The sequence below is a fragment of the Lampetra fluviatilis genome, chromosome 59 (assembly GCF_964198595.1).
Source record: "Lampetra fluviatilis chromosome 59, kcLamFluv1.1, whole genome shotgun sequence".
NCBI classification, from domain to species: Eukaryota; Metazoa; Chordata; class Hyperoartia; order Petromyzontiformes; family Petromyzontidae; genus Lampetra; species Lampetra fluviatilis.
The window spans coordinates 965,958-980,305 of record NC_136333.1 but is presented as its reverse complement, the minus strand read 5'-3'; the positions used below and the strand labels follow the sequence as shown (position 1 = coordinate 980,305).

The 14,348-nt window shown below is 54.5% G+C and overlaps 1 protein-coding gene across 1 annotated transcript in view; it reads left to right on the top strand.

The window, feature by feature from the left end:
* The first annotated feature begins 3,797 nt into the window (after window positions 1-3,797).
* The window catches only part of LOC144950709 (ectoderm-neural cortex protein 1-like), a 22,032-nt gene continuing 11,481 nt past the window's right edge, over window positions 3,798-14,348 (top strand). The window contains exons 1-3 of the mRNA XM_078880782.1: window positions 3,798-4,528; window positions 12,014-12,752; window positions 13,922-14,092. Coding sequence (XP_078736908.1) covers window positions 4,203-4,528; window positions 12,014-12,752; window positions 13,922-14,092 — 1,236 coding nt within the window. The 5' untranslated portion in view covers window positions 3,798-4,202. The remainder of the gene's footprint in view (window positions 4,529-12,013; window positions 12,753-13,921; window positions 14,093-14,348) is intronic.

Here is a 14,348-nt window from a genome sequence, read left to right as displayed (position 1 = left end):
ACACACACAGCCACACACACACACAGCCACACACAGCCACACACACAGCACCCACACACACACACAGCCACACACACACACAGCCACACAGCCACACACAGCCACACGCACACACAGCCACACACACAGCCACACACACAGCCACACACACAGCCACACACAGCCACACGCACACACAGCCACACGCACACACACACAGCACCCACACACACACAGCCACACACACACAGCCACACACACAGCCACACACACACACAGCCACACACACACACAGCCACACACACAGCCACACGCACACACAGCCACACACACACACACAGCACCCACACACACACAGCCACACACACAGCCACACGCCACCCACACATCCACCCCCGCCTTCACCCACACGCCACCCACCCACACACCACTCACACACACGCCACCCACACACCACCCCCCGTCATCCACGAAACGTGGCGGTAGCGAGGGAGCAGTGACAATGAGTGGAGCAGTGATGTTAGTGGGGTGGTGATGTTAGTGGGGCGGTGATGTTAGTGGGGTGGTGATGTTAGTGGTGATGTTAGTGGTGATGTTAGTGGGGTGGTGATGTTAGTGGAGCGGTGATGTTAGTGGTGATGTTAGTGGGGTGGTGATGTTAGTGGTGATGTTAGTGGGGTGGTGATGTTAGTGGGGCGGTGATGTTAGTGGGGTGGTGATGTTATGCGAGTCTATGGGGGTCTCTATGTGAGTCTATGGGTCTCTTTGTGAGTCTATGGGTCACTTTGTGAGTTTGTGGATCTCTATGTGAGTCTATGGGTCTCTGTGTGAGTTTGTGGATCTCTATGTGAGTCTATGGGTCGCTTTGTGAGTCTGTGGGTCTCTATATGAGTCTATGGGTCTCTATTTGAGTCTATGGGTCTCTATGCGAGTCTATGGGTCGCTTTGTGAGTTTGTGGATCTCTATGTGAGTCTATGGGTCGCTTTGTGAGTCTGTGGATCTCTATGTGAGTCTATGGGTCGCTTTGTGAGTCTGTGGGTCTCTATGTGAGTCTATGGGTCGCTTTGTGAGTCTGTGGATCTCTATGTGAGTCTATGGGTCATTTTGTGAGTTTGTGGATCTCTATGTGAGTCTATGGGTCATTTTGTGAGTTTGTGGATCTCTATGTGAGTCTATGGGTCGCTTTGTGAGTTTGCGGATCTCTATGTGAGTCTATGGGTCGCTTTGTGAGTTTGCGGATCTCTATGTGAGTCTATGGGTCGCTTTGTGAGTTTGCGGATCTCTATGTGAGTCTATGGGTCGCTTTGTGAGTTTGCGGATCTCTATGTGAGTCTATGGGTCATTTTGTGAGTTTGTGGATCTCTGTGTGAGTCTATGGGTCGCTTTGTGAGTTTGCGGATCTCTATGTGAGTCTATGGGTCGCTTTGTGAGTTTGCGGATCTCTATGTGAGTCTATGGGTCGCTTTGTGAGTTTGCGGATCTCTATGTGAGTCTATGGGTCGCTTTGTGAGTTTGCGGATCTCTATGTGAGTCTATGGGTCATTTTGTGAGTTTGTGGATCTCTATGTGAGTCTATGGGTCGCTTTGTGAGTTTGCGGATCTCTATGTGAGTCTATGGGTCATTTTGTGAGTTTGTGGATCTCTGTGTGAGTCTATGGGTCGCTTTGTGGATCTCTATGTGAGTCTATGGGTCGCTTTGTGAGTCTGTGGCTCTCTACGTTACACAACCCGGTTTAATCACAGGCGCCTGACATCTGGAATTTGAGCCCTGGCTGTCAGCGGCCTCCTCTATCTATTAAAGGGATGAGCATACTCACACCTACACTCACACCCACACACACTAAAAGATTGGCTATCGTACATGATAGCTCAATGAAGTGGTGGCTGTATCATCACCACGTGGAACTGTACACCAGCCGCTTACTCCAAGCGCACGTTTCAATCTCAATGTGGAGGGGGGAAATCCAGAGGACCCGGAGAAGAAACCACGCCACCACGGGGAGAGAGAGAGACACGCACTCGCAAACTCCAAATATACAGTAGGCGTTAGGATCGAAGCCACAACCGACCTCCTGTATACCAGGCGAGGTAGTTGACATCTCCTAGCCACCCTGATGATGATGAGAGAGAGAGACGCAGACTCCAAATATACAGCAGGCATCGTCAGGGTCTGGGTCGAACCCACGACCTCCTGTATACCAGGCGAGGTAGTTAACATCTCCTAGCCACCGTGGATGGCTGTTCCCCAGTCCCCGTGGGTGCACTGCTACGTGTCTCTCCGCGCCGTCAATAAAAAAAACCTTTCCGAGGCCGCAGGGCTCTTGAAAACCGCCTGGGTGACTTCGCCCCCAACCCCGTACTTATGGAGTCCCCTCTGAATCTGAAATGTCATTGTCCCCCCCACCACCTCCTCCTCCTCCACACCACCCACGTGACCACATCCGGGCCAGCCGGAGTGTGATGTTAACTACCTCGCCGGGTACGCAGGAGGTCGTGCACGGGTTCAATCCCGACCCTGACGCCTCCTGTATATTGGGAGTCTACGTGTCTCTCTCTCTCCTTGTGGTCGCGCGGAATTTCAATGTGGTGATAGGCCCACTTATATGCGAGTCTGCGAGTCTCATGGGTCTCTATGTGAGTCTATGGGTCTCTATGTGAGTCTGCGGGTCTCTGTGTGAGTCTATGGGTCTCTGTGTGAGTCTATGGGTCTCTGTGTGAGTCTATGGGTCTCTGTGTGAGTCTATGGGTCTCTGTGTGAGTCTATGGGTCTCTGTGTGAGTCTATGGGTCTCTGTGTGAGTCTATGGGTCTCTACGCGAGTCTGTTGAGGAACGGTGGCATAGTGGTTAGCGCGCTGTGCTCCGCATCCGGTGGCCCAAGTTCGATACCCGCTCACGGCCCAACACCGGTGACGATGATCTGCACCGGTCCTGGGCCTCCCCTAGATCGACTCGGCCTCAAATGAATACCTGGTGCGGTGTGTAAACATCGCGGCCGGGCATGGTGCTGGCCACCCACCTCCTGTATGTGTCGTGCCGGCCTGCGTAGGTGCTACTCGCTAAACAGCACTCGCCCCAATATTCTGCTGGGGAGGGGGGGAGGGGTGGGGTCTGATGTTGAACGCGTGGTGGGCGGCGTAAGTGACCTGGCCTTGACAAGAGTATTTGTAAAGATGCTTGAAACGTGTGATGTCGATTCTAACTGTGGAGGGGAAAAAACCGGAGGACCCGGAGAAAAAGATCCACGCGACCACGGGGAGAGAGAGAGAGACACGCAAACTGTGTACAGCAGGCATCAGGGTCGGGATCGAACTCACAACCTCCTGTATACCAGGCGAGGTAGTTAACATCTCCTAGCCACCGTGATGATGATGAGAGAGAGACACGCAAACTGTGTACAGCAGGCGTCAGGGTTGGGATCGAACTCATGACCACCTGTATACCAGGCGAGGTAGCTAACATCTACTAGCCACCGTGATGATGATATGAGAGAGAGATGCAAACTCCAAATATACAGCAGGCGTCAGGGTTGGGATCGAACTCACGACCACCTGTACACCAGGCGAGGTAGTTAACATATCCCAGCCAACACAGCACCCCTTTGATGGCGCTGTTTGTTGCTGGCCTTCGGGTCCTGTGGTCGGCAAATCCCGTGTGTGAAACGAAACGTGAAACTCCACTCTGTTGTCGTCATTCATGTAAATCACCGAAAGAAACAAACAAGCTGTTGACGATGTTTTACAGCTTCGGTGACGCGGGCCGGGACGGCAAGGAAGGCGAAGGGCTCTCGAAGGACTGTGGGGGTGGAGAGGAGAGTAACACACGTCACCACCACCACCACCACCACCACGTGAACCACCACCACCACCACGTGAACCACCACCATCGCCACGTGAACCACCACCACCACCATCGCCACGTGAACTACCGTCTCCTCGCCACTGTCGCCACCAAAACCACCACCGTCACAACCACCACCACCAACTTAACCACCATCACAACCACCACCGTCACAACCACCAACTTCACCACAACCGTCGCCACTGTCACCACCACCACAACCACCACCGTCACAACCGCAACTGCCATCGCCGCCACCTTCGTTCACCACCACCACCTTCGTTCACCACCACCACCACCTTCGTTCACCACCACCACCTTCGTTCACCACCACCACCACCACCTTCGTTCACCACCACCACCGAAACCGTCGCCGCCGCCACGATGTCGGTGTCGGTGCACGAGAACCGCAAGTCGCGTGCGAGCACGGGCTCCATGAACCTGGCGCTCTTCCACAAGCCGGGCCACGCCGACTGCGTGCTGGGCCGCCTGTGCGCCCTGCGCAAGCGCTCGCTCTTCACCGACGTGGTGCTGCGGGCGGGCCAGCGCGACTTCCCGTGCCACCGCGCCGTGCTGGCCGCGTGCAGCCGCTACTTCGAGGCGATGTTCGCCGGCGGGCTGCGCGAGAGCCGCGACGGCGAGGTGGACTTCCACGAGGCGATCCACCCCGAGGTGCTCGAGCTCCTCCTGGACTTCGCCTACACGGCCAAGTGAGTCGCTCGCCGTCAGCCCACACCCCGCTCGCCCGGTGAGCGGGCCAGTGGCCAGGTCGGTGGGTGGGTGGCTGGGTGGGGGAGTGGGTGGGTGGGTGGCTGGGTGAGTGGCTGGGTGAGTAAGTGGGTCAGTAAGTGGGTCAGTAAGTGGGTGAGTGGCTGGGTGAGTGGCTGGGTGAGTGGCTGGGTGAGTGGTTGGGTGAGTGGCTGAGTGAGTAAGTGCGTGAGTGGCTGGGTGAGTGGCTGGGTGAGTGGCTGGGTGAGTGGGTGGGTGAGCGGCTGGGTGAGCGTCTGGGTGAGTGAGTGGGTGAGTGAGTGGGTGAGTGGCTGGGTGAGTGGCTGGGTGAGTGGCTGAGTGAGTGGCTGGGTGAGTGGCTGGGTGAGTAAGTGGGTGAGTGGCTGGGTGAGTGGCTGGGTGAGCGGCTGGGTGAGTGGCTGGGTGAGTGCTGTAGTGACCTGCTGTGATGGTGGCTAGAGACAGTGTGGTCTCAGCACGGGTGGTGGAGGAATCAACGAGCGAGGTTCACAGGAACAAGTCACCATGGTCGTTGACCGTGGTGGCTAGGAGATGTTAACTACCTCGCCTGGTGTACAGGAGGTCGTGGGTTCGATCCCGACCCTGACGCTTGCTGCTGCTGTATATTTGGAGTTTGCGTGTCTCTCTCTCTCTCTCTCATCATCATCATCACGGTGGCTAGGAGATGTTAACTACCTCGCCTGACCCCGACTCCTGCTGGAGTTTGTGTGTCTCTCTCCCTGCGGGCCACGTGGATTTTTCTCCGGGTCCTCTGGTTTTTCCCCTCCACATCTAGAATCAACTTCACGCGTTTAGAGTATTTGGCTTCTGCTGTCGATTTCCCCGTGACGATGATGAGCCCACTTCATTGGGTTATCATTTGTGGACGGCCAGGTCACTTCTGATGAAGAGCTGCGTCTTGCGGCTCATTGGGGCCTCGCGTGTTAAATAAATAAATATTAGATTGTTTTGTTTGGTAGTAGCGATAAAAGAGCGCTAAGGGGGGCGGCTGTTACTGTCGGTGAGCAGGTGAGTCGCAGCGAGTGGTGTGAGCTCTGGGGACCGGGGTGTGGTTTGTACTTTGTCCGCACGACGCGCACTCACCACCCACGATCTCCTTGGTCGGAACTCAAACTCGGGCGTTGTCAGTTTTGCAGCATCAGCATCATCAGCAGCAGCATCAGCATCAGCAGCATCATCAGCAGCAGCATCATCCGTATCATCAGCAGCAGCAGCAGCAGCATCATCAGCAGCAGCAGCTTTTCTAGCTGTGGATTTCACACCTGATGATAATTGCTTGTGTTGCAGTCGAAAAGTCGTGAGAATTTTTATTGTTTTATAGTTTTATTATTTTGTTGTTTCCCTTCTACGTGACTTTACCGAAAGAACCAAGAATATAGGTTGGTGTTAGTTTAACAGCAAACTACCTCTCCTGGTATGCAGGAGGTCGTGGGTTCAATCCCGACCCTGACGCCTGCTGCTGCTGTGTATTTGAAGTTTTCTGCGTCTCTCTCTCTCCCCGTGGTCGCGTGGATTTTTGTCCGGGTCCGCCGTTGTTTATCCCCTCTCCATTGAGAATCAACATCACGGGTTCAGAGAAATTTGGCTGCTGCAATTTTCCACGCGGCGGCGATGATGATGATGAGCCACTTGGTTGAGCTGACCGCTGGCGGAAGGAGGCTCTCCTCTAGAAGGTCAAATGTAACGATGACGACGACGATGATGACGACGAGGTGTAAAGCTCCAACTTGCATGAAACCCACGGAACTCTTTGGATTTGCAAAGTCTCTTTGCAGACAAACACTGGGGTTGGAAACAATAAGGCATCGGTGTTTTACTCTTTCTGGCAATACAACAGGAGTTGTGTTAAGATGCTTCAAATGCAATGCATCATATTTTATCGGAGCAAGTTTGTTTGAATGTTCACCACAAGCACTTTGCGTGGTTAATGGAGTTCCTACTTGCTGTTTGAACATCTTCACACCACCTGTTTCTATTGCCGGAAAGGGTAAAAGCTCTTCTTGTCTTTTCATACTTTGCTGCTGGCAAAAACGGTCCCATTTTGTAGCGAAACACTGCTGATGCACCCCCCCCGACCCCGTTACACAGGCCCGAGCCCTGCGGTGGAAATTCCACATTCCTGTGGTAGTGGTGGGGGCGGGGGGGGCGGGCGGGGGGGGGGGCGAGTTAATTCGCGTGACAACTGCGGTTGACTTCCCACCGGCTGAGCGAGTGTTGCCTGCTTTGAACTGCTGCCCCGAGGCGACCGGGGGTTGAACTCGCACCCTCGCAGTTACGTGGCCTTGCGCCCCAACAATGCTCCCCGCCGACCGGTGGCCAAACCACCCCCGGAATTCACACGCGGAGGCAAAGGCGCAGCCTTGCAAGTTCCCTCTGCCGGTGGAAAGGGGGTCTCCGTTCAGGGAAGCTCTCGAGAGATTCGCTCTAGTTGAGGGTATTTAAACTGTTAATCGAATACCATCCAACCTGAACTACACTCTATAATAGAAGGTTTTTTTTGGGTTAGATCGCATAAATATAAATGTGTTGTTAAACCCGCCACCACTCACCTACTAACTCACTCATCCACCCACTCACTCAATCACTCATCTTTTAGCCAACTCACTCACCCACTTACTCACCCACTTAGTCACTCACTCACGCATTCACTCCCCTACTCACTCACCTACTCACCCACTCACTCACCCAGTTTTAGGCGTAGCAGTAGTAGTAGTAGGAGGCTTTCGCGACCAATATTATCCACAATAGAGTTTTTTGGGTTAGATCGCGTAAATATAAATGTGTCATTAAACCCGCCACCACCCGACACAGCCAACTAGTGAGGTTTGTCACGTGAACAGAATGTGGCAATCCGTCACTAGTTCAGCACACCGGTTGTGTGTTGGAGAATAAACCCACGACATTTACGATTCGAGTAGGCGATGGAGTGAACGGAACTATGTCGCAGCGTGAGTAGGAGTAAGCGGTTTGTACGGCTGTCTCGGCGTAGCGTCACACGAAGCACTGGGATGCTGCTGGATGCTTCGAGATGCTACCCCACGTGCCCTCAGTCTTTGTTGAGACCTGCGTACGCATCTCACGTGCTATCGCGGACTGCACTTTATCGTATGTTATATATTGTGTGTTGTCTCGCGGCGTTCTTCAGGAATGCCAGAACTACTACAACCGCGGCGTTATAGGGGAACAGGCTGTGTTTTTATTTGACCAGGTTAGGCCCACTTGAGCTGTATAGTTCTTGTTCAGAAGCGACCTCGTCACAAATGATGGCTCAACCAAGTGGCTTGTCGTCGACACGTGGACATTTATAGCAGCCAAATACTCTAAACGCGTGACGTTGATGTTGAACGCAGAGAGGAAAAACCAGAGGACCCGGAGAAAAATCCACACGACCACAGTGAGAGCGAGAGACACGCAGACTCAAAATATACAGCCGGCGTCAGGGTTCGGGATCTGAACCCAGGACCACCTGCATACCAGGCGAGGTAGTTGACATCTCCTAGCCAGCGCGGCACCCCTGGCCGATGCCGGAGAACGGAGAGCGTCTCTCAAATGTGACCCGAGCGTGTGACGCGGCGAGCGTCCCGCGGCTGCGTGAGCCGAGCCAGCGACGAATCCGGAGACGCTCCCGCCGATGCCGCTGGCAGAAGGGGACGTCACCCATCTCAGCGGGGCCGCGTCCTTAGCCGCCCGAGTGAGACGCTCCGGTCCCCGTTCGTATTCCCCAGTTGCCTTTGTTTGTTAAACGGGCAAACTGTTGGGCCCCGGCTTCAGGTTTTTCCCCCCCGAGAGTCGCATTCCTGAAATAACCGAACGACGTCGTTTGACGTGGGTGAGGCGGGGGCCGTTGCGAGCGTCTGCCTTCGTGTTCGCTGTGAGCGGTGGTGCAGCGGTCAGCGCGCTACGCTACGAACCCGGCGACCCGGAGTTCGATTCCCACTCAAGGCCCAATGCTGGTGTCGATTGTCTGGACTGGTTCCTGGGTCTCCTCCTAGGTTGACTCAGCCTCAAAATGAGTACCTGGTGCGGTTTGTTAAAAATTGACACTGGGCAGTGTTGAGTCTATGGGTTAGTGTTGAGTCTATGGGCAGTGTTATTCTATGGGTTAGTGTTGAGTCTATGGGCAGTGTTGAGTCTATGGGTAGTGTTGAGTCTATGGGCAGTGTTGAGTCTATGGGTAGTGTTGAGTCTATGGGCAGTGTTGAGTCTATGGGCAGTGTTGAGTCTATGGGCAGTGTTGAGTCTATGGGCAGTGTTGAGTCTATGGGCAGTGTTGAGTCTATGGGCAGTGTTGAGTCTATGGGTAGTGTTGAGTCTATGGGCAGTGTTGAGTCTATGGGCAGTGTTGAGTCTATGGGCAGTGTTGAGTCTATGGGCAGTGTTGAATCTATGGGTAGTGTTGAGTCTATGGGTAGTGTTGAGTCTATGGGTAGTGTTGAGTCTATGGGTAGTGTTAGTCTATGGGCAGTGTTAGTCTATGGGCAGTGTTAGTCTATGGGCAGTGTTAGTCTATGGGCAGTGTTAGTCTATGGGCAGTGTTAGTCTATGGGCAGTGTTAGTCTATGGGCAGTGTTAGTCTATGGGCAGTGTTAGTCTATGGGCAGTGTTAGTCTATGGGCAGTGTTAGTCTATGGGCAGTGTTAGTCTATGGGCAGTGTTAGTCTATGGGCAGTGTTGAGTCTATGGGCAGTGTTAGTATATGGGCAGTGTTAGTCTATGGGCAGTGTTAGTCTATGGGCAGTGTTAGTCTATGGGCAGTGTTAGTCTATGGGTAGTGTTAGTCTATGGACAGTGTTAGTCTATGGGTAGTGTTAGTCTATGGACAGTGTTAGTCTATGGGTAGTGTTAGTCTATGGGCAGTGTTAGTCTATGGACAGTGTTAGTCTATGGGTAGTGTTAGTCTATGGACAGTGTTAGTCTATGGGCAGTGTTAGTATATGGACACTATGTATATGTGTCGAACTTCTTTGGCACCATACATAGCCAATTGCAGGTGCCGAAGTGACAGCAGCAAATGAAATAAAAGCACGGCCATGATGCAAATCGATAATCCGAAAATAAAAACAATTTGCACCGCCTGAGAAATCGAAAATGTTGCACAAACGCAAATCAATATGACATCAATGCCAAATATGAAATCGCGTGCAGCGCAAACGCGGGTCGGGCAGACGACCTCCAGACTTATCGGAGCGCAAATGACAAAACGCAAATAACAAAATGATGTACTGTAGGTTGACACTGGTAGCATTGTGTCACCAAGCCAGGGTGTTACTCAGTGGGCAGGGGAGACAGGGATCTGAGTACGGGGTCTCTTGGTGTCATTATCAAGGTTTGAAAAATCACAATTGGTGTGTGTTCACCCTGCCCGGCAATACAACCGGAGTTGTGTTAAGATGTTCAACCACGCACACAGATGATGATGCACCTCTTGCAAGGAATCAAGTCTGCATTACCCACACGTACACGCGGTAAAACAAGCAAACACACGTGGCTCTGATAGTAATTATAATGATGTGCGCGTCGTCTTTGAAACTGATTGGCCTACACCAGATACAGCAGCGGCCTTCTTTATGGCCCTGTCTCACCACCGGCGTTATACCGCAGGCCAACAGCAACACAGGGTATGGGTGGGGTGGTGGGTGGGTGGGTGGGTATGCGTGCGTGCGTGGGTGGGTACGGGTGGGTGGTTGAACCCAGCCCGCATCGAAGGACACTGCCCATCTGATAGAAAACACCCGCTGTTGTTGCAATGGGCGGAGGAGCTATCTTGGGGTGAATGTCACGCGAACAATGCCCGCGGTGGACAGTGGAGATAAGCGAGTGATAAGGAAGTGACTGTGAACAATCGTCAGAGAGAGAATGAGTTGAAAGTGATTGTCGGTTTTAGCATATGGGCGTGTAAAGTACACCGTGTGTCCTGTCCTCAGAACAGCGGTTAGTTAGTTCAGGGAAGGGCGTGTGAGTTGTTATCTCCTTCGCCCGACATGCACGAGGTCGTGGGTTCCGATTCCGACCCCCGTGACCTGCTTGTATATTTGGAGTTTGTGTGTTCTCTCTCTCTCTCTCCCCGTGGTCGCGTGGAATTTTCTCCGGGTCCTCCGGTTTTTCCCCCCCCCCCCACGTTTCGAATCGACGTCACGTGTTTAGAGTATTTGTCTGTTGCTAAACATTTCCAACGTTACAACAAAAAACAATAAGAACACGCGACAGGAGTACGTGGTACTATAAAGGTAAACACATCACACACCCATAAAACTAAATCATCCGCATCCTACTGGGCCAAAGCCCACCGAGGTATTAGTTTCTTTTTCAGAAGCGACCTGGCCACAAATGATAGCTCAACAAAGTGGCTTATGAAGTGGACATTTATGGCAGTAAAATGTTCCAAATATTCTAAGCATATTTAACTACATTTGTAGGAACAAACCGACGGAGGATCCGGAGGAAAATAATTCCACGTGACCACGGGGAGAGAGGGAGAGACGCAAACTCCAAATATACAGCAGCAGGCGTCAGGGGTCGGGATCGAACTCATGACCTCTTGCGTACCAGGAGATGGAGTTAACATCTCCTAGCCACCGTGATGATGATGAGAGGGAGAAACACGCAAACTCCAAATATACAGCAGCAGCAGGCGTCAGGGGTCGGGATCGAACCCACGACCTCCTGCACACCAATCGAGGTAGTTAACATCTACAAGCCACTGTGATGATGATGAGAGAGAGAGACACACCCCAAATATACAGCAGCAGGCGTCAGGGGTCGGGATCGAATCCACGACCTCCTGTGTACCAGGAGATGGAGTTAACATCTCCTTGGCACTGTGGGACAAGCCCCTTGAAACTAAACTTTTCTTAATTTCAGCAGGTAAGGCCCCAGTGAGATGCGTAATTCGTTCTCAGAAGCGTCCTGGCCATCACAAATGATAGCCCGAGGAAGTGGCTCATCATCATCATCTCGTGGACATTTATAGCAGCCAAATACTCTGAGCGTGTGACGTCGATTCTAAACGCGGAGGGGAAAAAAAAACGGAGGAGCAACCCGGAAAAAAAATCCACGTAAATCTTCTTGGTTCTTTCGGGAAAGTCACGTAGAACATTCAGACGCTGTCTCCCCGACAGACCTGGTCTTCACCTGAGGACGGCTGCTTGCGTTGTGGCCGAAACGTCGTGAGAATTATTTTATTATGTTTTATTTTTATTATTTCCCTTCTACGTGACTTTACCGAAAGAACCAAGAAGATGAATTCCTGCAGTCATGAAAGCTTTAAATCGAAAAAATCCACGCAAACTCCAAATATACAGCGGGTCCTCTGGAGGGCGGGGGGGGTTGGGTTCGAGCTCACGAGCCTCATGCTGACCAGGCGAGAGGTGTCACGAGTTCACGAGCATCATGCTTATCAGGCGCGAGGTGTCTGACGTCCCCCACCCCGTGGGTCGCGCTCGCAGGGTGATGATCAACGAGGAGAACGCCGAGTCGCTGCTGGAGGCGGGCGACATGCTGGAGTTCCACGACGTCCGCGACGCTTGCGCCGAGTTCCTGGAGAAGAACCTGCACCCCTCCAACTGCCTGGGCATGATGCTGTTGTCCGAGGCTCACCAGTGCCGCCGCCTGCACGACCTCGCCTGGCGCATGTGCCTCGCCAACTTCGGCGCGCTGGCGCTCGCCGACGACTTCCTGTCGCTGCCGTGCGACAAGCTGGCCGAGCTGGTCTCCAGCGAGGAGCTGGACGTGGAGGACGAGCGCGTGGCCTACGAGGCGGCCAGGCGCTGGGTGGGCCACGACCCCGCGGCCCGGGCGGCCCACCTGCCCCGCCTGCTGGCGGGCCTGCGGCTCGCCATGCTGCCGCTGGTCTACCTCACCGAGGTCGCCGGCGACGAGCTGATCCGCGGACAGGCGCGCAGCCGCGAGATGGTGGAGGAGGCCATGGGCTGCAAGCTGAAGATCCTGAGGAACGACGGCGTCGTGACCAGCCCCTGCGCCAGGCCCCGCAAGTCGGGCCACGCGCTGCTGCTGCTCGCCGGGCAGACGTTCATGTGCGACAAGATCTACCTGGTGGACCTCAAGGCGCAGCAGATCCTGCCCAAGGCCGACCTGCCGAGTCCCCGCAAGGAGTTCAGCGCGTGCGCCGTCGGCTGCAAGGTCTACGTGATGGGCGGCCGCGGCTCGGAGAACGGCGTGTCCAAGGTGAGGGCTGCCTGCTGGCCGGGGGGCGGGGGGCGGGGGGCGGGGGGCGGGGGTGGTCAACTCTGAACTGAACCGGTTATATTTCACGTTACCCAGATGTAAGGGCTCCACTGAGTTGTGTAGCGTCGAGATTGTCTCCCGAACGGAATGAGAACGCGATGCCAGTCCCACGCAGGCTCCATCAGCGGCCCGCAGCACAGTTCTAAACCACGTCCCGTCCTGTCCCCCCCCCCTCCCTCCCCTCCATCTCCTCCCTCTCCTCCCTCTCCTTCTTCCCTCCCTCTCCTCCCTCTCCTCCATTTCTCTCCTCCCTCTCCTCCCTCTCCTCCCTCTCTTCCCTCTCCTCCCTCTCCTGTGTGTTTCTGTCTATCTCTCTGTGTTTTCTCTCTCAGTGTGTCTCTGTGTCTCCTCTCTGTGTCACTCTCCGTCTCTCTCTGTGTCTCCTCTCTGTGTCACTCTCCGTCTCTCTCTGTGTCTGTCTCTCTGTGTGTCTTTCTGTGTCTCTCTGTGTCTGTCTCTCTGTGTCTCTGTGTGTCTTTCTGTGTCTGTCTCTCTCTCTGTCTCGCTAGCGCGGTGCCACCACCACCACCACCGCCGCCAGCAGCAGTAGCAACGCTTGACCCCACTTCACCCGGAGCTCGACACATGCTGCCCCCTCGTGCCGGTGTGGGCACGTGGTGGTGGTGGTGGTGGTTGGGGGTGGCTGATTGATGCCACCCGAGGCACAGAAACGGAATCTCCACTCGTGGCCAGAGGCAGCTCCCACTCTGTGTTGGGCCAGGGGGAGGATGGGGAGCCGGGGTGAGCTGGGGTGAGCGAGGGGGGGTAGCCGGGGGATGATGATGACGATAGTGACGATGGTGACGATGATATAATCATTTTGATCTCTCCATCATCCCCACTGCTGCGTGGTTCACGCGGAGCGGTAGTTCGGCGTTTGTGTGTGTGCGCGTGCATGCGTGTGTGCGTGTGTGCTCATGCGTGTGTACTCGTGCGTTTGTGTGTGTGCGAGTGTGCGCGCGTGTGTGTGTGCACGTGCGTGTGTGTTTGTGTGTGTGCTCGTGTGTGTGTGTGATTGCAAAACGACACACAGAGGACTCAAGATGAAGTAAAACCGTTGTAAGAAAGAGCTTCATAGCTCATCGGATTCCCCCCCCACCGCCCCGCAGGACGTGTGGGTGTACGACACGGTGCACGACGAGTGGTCCAAGGCGGCGCCCATGCTCATCGCTCGCTTCGGCCACGGCTCCGCCGAGCTGGAGCACTGCCTCTACGCCGTGGGCGGCCACACGTCCACCGCCGGCGTCTACCCGGCGTCGCCCTCCGTCTCCCTCAAGCAGGTGCTGCTGCCGCTGCTGCTGCTGCTGCTGCGATCGCTCGCTCGCCTGGCTTTGACTCTCTGCCTCAAACCCCCTCACTCACTCATCCACCCACTCATACACCCACTCATCCACCCACTCATCCACCCACTCATCCACCCTCCAACTCATCCACCCACTCATCCACCCTCCAACTCATCCACCCACTCATCCACCCTCCAACTCATCCACCCACTCATCCACCCACTCATCCACCCACTCATCCACCCTCCAACTC